Source organism: Panicum virgatum, chromosome 8K, assembly GCF_016808335.1.
Source record: "Panicum virgatum strain AP13 chromosome 8K, P.virgatum_v5, whole genome shotgun sequence".
Classification (NCBI taxonomy): Eukaryota; Viridiplantae; Streptophyta; class Magnoliopsida; order Poales; family Poaceae; genus Panicum; species Panicum virgatum.
This window is the reverse complement of record NC_053143.1, coordinates 6493347-6499346: the sequence shown is the minus strand read 5'-3', so window position 1 is coordinate 6499346 and position 6000 is coordinate 6493347. Positions and strand designations below refer to the sequence as shown.

At 47.4% G+C, this 6000-nt stretch overlaps 2 protein-coding genes across 2 annotated transcripts; one reads left to right on the top strand and one right to left on the bottom strand.

Moving 5' to 3' along the window:
- Nucleotides 1-1269, bottom strand: LOC120643736 (tropinone reductase homolog At5g06060-like). Its single transcript, XM_039920200.1, has one exon. It carries the CDS (start codon nucleotides 1213-1215, stop codon nucleotides 328-330), a length of 888 nt encoding a protein of 295 aa, XP_039776134.1. The 5' UTR covers nucleotides 1216-1269; the 3' UTR covers nucleotides 1-327.
- A 2279-nt stretch (nucleotides 1270-3548) lies between these two features.
- Nucleotides 3549-5785, top strand: LOC120643735 (V-type proton ATPase 16 kDa proteolipid subunit). Its single transcript, XM_039920199.1, has 3 exons — nucleotides 3549-3801; nucleotides 4078-4363; nucleotides 5350-5785. Exons 1-3 carry the CDS (start codon nucleotides 3723-3725, stop codon nucleotides 5480-5482), a joined length of 498 nt encoding a protein of 165 aa, XP_039776133.1. The 5' UTR covers nucleotides 3549-3722; the 3' UTR covers nucleotides 5483-5785.
- Nucleotides 5786-6000: the final 215 nt, after the last annotated feature.

Genomic DNA, 6000 nt, shown 5'->3' with positions numbered 1-6000 from the left:
GCGCCAGGAGAGTTCTCATTTAGCATTTAGAGTCTCATTTAGCATTTAGAGTCTCATTGCTCTAAGACAGGTGTTACTAGACTCACTATGAAAATTATTTTCAATATTTTTTATTATCATTATTGGAAACATCATAACATTACATAAATTGCTAACATATTGCTCAAAGTAATAAAAGCTTCACTTATTTAGCAGTCCGGACGATCATCTGCAGGCTGCAGGTAACGCTTCACTTATTTTTCGCTCAAAAAAGTATAAGATTCACTCAAAATAAAACGCGGTGTTGACTGTTGAGAACACCGGGTAGAGGAAGACGACGATCACTGCTCAATTGTCAGCTGGGTAGAGGCCGTAGACGGTCATGCCGCCGTCGACGGCGATGGTCTGGCCGGTGATGTAGGACGCGCAGGGCATGCAGAGGAACGCCACCAGCGACGAGATCTCCTCCGGCTCGCCGACGCGCCGCGCCGGCGTCCGCGCCACGATGCTCTCCACGTACGCCTCCCGCGACAGGTCCCCCTCGACGAGCGGCGTCCGGATGTACCACGGCGCCACGGCGTTGGCCCGGACGCCGTCCCGGGCCCACTCGCAGGCCATGTTCCTGGCGAGCTGGTTCATGGCGCCCTTGGCCATGGCGTAGACGGAGCCCGTGCCGACGGCGACGGCGCCGCAGACGGAGGAGACGAGCACGACGCTGCCGCCGGAGCCGGACCCGCCGGAGCCGGGCGCCCGCCGGAGGAGCGGGTGCGCGAGCTGGCAGAGGTGGTAGGCCGACTCCAGGTTGGTGGCCATCAGGAACGCGTAGTCCTCCGCCGTGTAGTCGGTGGTGGGCTTGCCGAAGTTGGTGCCGACGTTGTTCACCAGGATGTCGAGTTTGTTGGCGAACCGCGCCGCGACGTCGCGGAGCAGCTGCTCGCGCTGGTCCCGGGCGGACACGTCGCAGACGGAGCCCGTGACGGCGCCGCGGGTGGCGCCGGCGGCGGCGGCGGCGTCCCACTCGGCGAGGCGGGCGCGGAGGTCGGCCTCGTTGCGGGAGCAGGTGTGCACGGCCGCGCCCAGCGCCGCCAGCTCCTCCACCACGGCGCGCCCGATGCCGCGGGTGCCGCCGGTGACGAGGGCCGTCATGCCGCGGAGGGACCACCGCCCCCTACTCCCGCCGCCGGCGGCGGCGGCGGAGCTCGCCCTGCTGGCCTCGTCCTCGCCCGCCGTGGCCATGGTGATCTCTCCTCGATCGATCTCGTGCCTAGCTAGATAGGGCCGGTTTGTGATCTCCCGCTGCCGGCTGCGTGTGATCCCCGGCCCGTCGCGCGACGGGATTTATAGCCGCGCCGAGGGACGGCGGCGGCTTCTGAGCCTGATCGATCAGAAGAACGGTGGCCGCGCGCGAGCAGGGCGGCGTGCTCCGGCTGCTGCCACGTCGGTTGGGTTTTTCCGTCGCTTCTGCATGCTCTCTAGTGGCCTAGTGCCACGTAGCAACTTAGTCTACCTCGCTCGTACGACCGAGCTGCATGCGGACGTTCACTCTGACGTCACGTTAGGAGCCTTTTTGTGCCGTCGTCGGAGAAGCAAAATCAGCGAGCAGCCTGCCGGCAGTGATAACTTTAACAAAAGGGCTACTTTTAGTGAAGCACGGCGTACACCCTTGGACACAAAGATTGTTCGTTTATAAAATTTTAGATATATTACTAGTAGCGAAAAATGATCATATTACTCCTAATTAACAACAACAGTTGTGAGTGAAGACCAGACTGTTTATTTGGTTCTCTAGATCCTTAATAAATACAAATACATTGAAATCAGAAAAGTAACATCTGCTTAAATATTTCATTAGCTCTATGTCTCTCCCAACGCAATCATTTCTTAGTATTTGATATTGCTTTAATTAGATGGATTTTACTGTAATCTAAACAAGCAGTTTTTGTTAGACAAAATTTGATGGCTAAGCAAACGGTGTTTGCTAGACGGAGCTCTGCAGGCATGTTTGCATGTATGTTAGGTGGTGAGGTAGCTTTTTTTTAGTCTGATTTTTGGTAATCCATTTGCTTGCCTTGCTACGTTGAACCGTTTCAGTACACTGTTGATGATAATGTGTGTGATGTTACTTTTGTGACTGCGAGGCCCATGAGAATCTGGCCATCTTTGTGGGGCATGCAGCCCATGGTCCAGACCTGTGATGGGCTGTGACTGTGGTCAGCCCATAGGGTCACATTTGGCCCAAACAGTTTAGACCGCCCGTTTCCTTAACTCTACTGACAATTCTGTTACTTACAATTCAGGCTGTGAGGATCCCGTAACAGCATATTCTTGTACTTTAAATTCTGGCACCTTTTTGACTAAATTTTATGGTTGAGTGGAAATTTCTTTGGCCATTTTATCAGCCCCATTGAATAAAAGTGTATTTCCTCCTGTTCAAAATAGATGTTTTATGCTTTGGCATTATCATCAAAATGTATTGATTCTACAGCTTATGTAAATAAAGCTCATAACTAATGTTTTATAATGTTCAGATTTGGTTTATCTTTTAATATATATAATTAGTAGGGAGTAATCCCCTCCTGTTTACTAAAAGAAAACTAATGTTTTATCATACACTTCTCATTTCCAATCTCACCTAAGGATCTATACATGCATTAATCAATAGGAAGGATTAAATAAGGGATAAGGTTTTCATTTATTCTACTTTCTCAGACCTCGTACTCAACTCTAAAACGACATCTGTTTAGAACATATAACAGAGTATTAATCAGCATGCCAAAGTAAGCAATGTCTTGGACTAGCATTTGTTTGACCAAAATACACATAAAGCTTACCAAAAGTATACATATTTCGAGACAAATGTACTAGTATATTTTTAATGGTACAATCTTGAAATGTAAAAAAGAAACATGCAACCAATGTTTAAAATGGTTGACTTAGACCAAATTCAAAACATCACTACTGTATATATGTCCGAAGTGACTATATATTAGGAGAAATACTCAAACACATACAAAAAGTAAGTAATTGTTTCTATGATGTCACTACAAGATTGTTAACTTTTCCCAACAATTTTTTTATAAGCGACCAACAGTTTTTAGTATATAATGAGTGTTGTCAGGAAATATTCTGTTGGTGATTGAATAAAAACTATTAGAAATATGTAAATCATACTAACAAATTGTCAGCCATTCTTGAAAGAAACAACAGAAAAAAATACTAAAATTATTGATCATTAGGAAAAAAACTGTTGGGAAACATCACAAATCTTGTAGTGTATGATTTCTTATTAATACATTTGTCCCCTGCTCTAATCTCAAATTTCTTTCTGCATTCTCTTCCGCTAGAGAACCATTCTTCCACCTCTTGCTTGTCCATGATTTCACTACTTCCACCTCTTGCTTGTCCATGATTTTTATTACGCTTAGTGCTAGTAATACGAGCAGATTATATCAGAATGTGCACATAATTTACACTTCTACCCGGCCAGAATGGTCGCGTCCACGTAGCCAAGACGCAGGGGCAAAATGGGAAACCCGCGGTGGGCCCCATCGTCGCTCTCGCGTCTGGAGATTTTCAGATCAGATCGGGGTGGGGGAAGTCGCAACAAAAAGAAACCAGGCAGCCTCCGCTCGAGAGAGATCGCATCTGCCTGCCTGCCCACCTTCCCTTCCTCCCCACCCCGGCGACGCGGCCGCCCCGAGACCGAGCAACCCCACGGCGAGAGGAACAGGTAGGGCAAGAAGATGTCGTCGGCGTTCAGCGGCGATGAGACGGCCCCCTTCTTCGGCTTCCTCGGCGCCGCCGCCGCCCTCATCTTCTCATGTGCGTCTCCCCCCCCCCCCCCCCCCCCCATTCGCGCGATCAAGCGCTCCCGTACCGAAAGCTGCGGTTTTTCCTTCGGAAAGCTTAGATTTTTCGCCATTCGTTGCCCGATCTGTCGTCGGGGCGCCATGCCCCGGCTCGATCCGGCCTCCGATCCCGGGCGCGCCGGCGCTGGTTCCGCCTCCCGCTCCGCTAGATTCGGCCCGATCGGGGGCGGCTGCTGCTGCTGTTGTTGTTGCTGACGCAGCTGTTGCTGTTCTGCTTGGTCCGGCGCAGGCATGGGCGCGGCGTACGGGACGGCGAAGAGCGGCGTCGGCGTGGCGTCCATGGGCGTGATGCGGCCGGAGCTCGTGATGAAGTCCATCGTGCCCGTGGTCATGGCTGGTGTGCTCGGTATCTACGGCCTCATCATCGCCGTCATCATCAGTACCGGGATCAACCCCAAGGCCAAGCCCTACTACCTCTTCGATGGGTACGCCCACCTCTCGTCCGGGCTTGCCTGTGGCCTCGCGGGGCTTGCTGCTGGCATGGCCATTGGCATCGTTGGTGATGCTGGTGTCAGGTAAAAAGACCTAGACTTGCTTTATGTTTGTAGCAACTGTCGTTGATCACATATCTCTTAAGCTGATTTTGCTACTGTCTGTTACTTTTATTAATGCCTGAAGGATTAACAAATAGATTCTGTCCATAATGTTGATACTTTGTCTATTAAGTGCTATAGGGTTAGTCGCACTAAGAATGCGAGTGTACAATGGTGTTGCACACTTTCTTTATCACCATTCAAGTCATAAGAACCAAAATCCATGTATCATAGGCACTTATTAGCATTCCAAGTTATAGATCTTTGTTAGCCTAATGCATTTATTCCTTTTGATGGATTCACACAAATGGTACCACTTTTACAATATTCATTAGACTTTGACTATGTCCTCTCATTTTAATGATGGTATGTAGATAATGCTATGCATCGTCCTCCTGTTATATGTTTTGATACGACACTCTTTGAAACACTTTTATAACCTGAGAAAATAGTGTTCATTAGAAGAACACACGCTACTGGTTCCTCCGTATCTTAGTTCTCATGTGAATCGTAGTTGGGTAGTGGGTGCACAAGGATCATTGCATAGTACTTGTATGGTTGAAAAATTTGGAGTCCACTGTCGTGATCAACCTTAACACTTACATGGTCACGCTCTTGGATAAGTACCCAAGTTGATTGATCTGTGCATGTTTATACACTTAGTATTCCTGCTACCAGTGCATTTATAGTGACTCTGGAAGAGATTGATAATTCATTTATTTGGATAATTTCATATAAAAGTTTGGATACAATTATTATGTGTAAGATCTAGTTAAATTAATTCAGTTAGAATGTCTTAACCATTTCATCCTATTATTCCTCTTTGGTTTATACAGCCCATTTAATAGCTTATGTGGCATTGTGGCTTTCACCTGGATGTTAGCTGATGTTTCTCCTTGTATGGAGGCATTATGTGCTTATTTGGAAATTGAAATTTTGTTTTGACTTCTCTGTGTAACTGATTTCAGGGCAAATGCACAACAGCCGAAGCTCTTTGTGGGCATGATTCTCATTCTCATTTTTGCAGAAGCGCTAGCTCTCTACGGTCTCATTGTGGGCATCATTCTCTCATCCCGTGCCGGCCAATCCCGTGCGGATTAGGCGCTTGCTGCTACCATTCTATAATTACTGCTGTGTTTATTATATGCTCTTTTGAGAGAAACTTGAACTCGAGGTTCTTGTCTAGTTTGTTCATGTTACCATGTATCAATGAAACAGTTGTAGCTGAAGGAAGGTGGCACTTCCAGTCATGTTCGATTTGGTGGTGTCAAGAGGTTATTTTTTGGGTTAAGGCTGGATGGATGCTCCTGGGCTAAGTGGATTTAATTTTATCCATGGTGAATAAAGAACACGGAATTGTAGCCAAATAATAACGTGATAATTGATATATATATTTCTTCGCCCTGATACTGCATCCCTGGTTTTGCAATGTCATCTATGCTAGAGCATTTCTACTGTTATAGCTGATGGTTTGTTTGTGTTGTTTATGAGCTGGATGGTTGCTATGCTGTTTAAAGTACAAAAATAATATCTTTGAATGTTTTTATTCAATTCTGCATTCTACTAGAGATTCCTAGCATTCTGGAACATGCTGATGCTAAGCTGAATTCTCAAGAACA

Bases quoted from the DNA above. Each gene is read 5' to 3' on its own strand.
- LOC120643736 (XM_039920200.1), bottom strand. From the start codon at position 1,215: ATGGCCACGGCGGGCGAGGACGAGGCCAGCAGGGCGAGCTCCGCCGCC.
- LOC120643735 (XM_039920199.1), top strand. From the start codon at position 3,723: ATGTCGTCGGCGTTCAGCGGCGATGAGACGGCCCCCTTCTTCGGCTTC. The intron at 3,802-4,077 runs GTGCGTCTCCCC...GGTCCGGCGCAG, and splicing joins CGCCGCCCTCATCTTCTCAT to GCATGGGCGCGGCGTACGGG. The intron at 4,364-5,349 runs GTAAAAAGACCT...AACTGATTTCAG, and splicing joins GTTGGTGATGCTGGTGTCAG to GGCAAATGCACAACAGCCGA.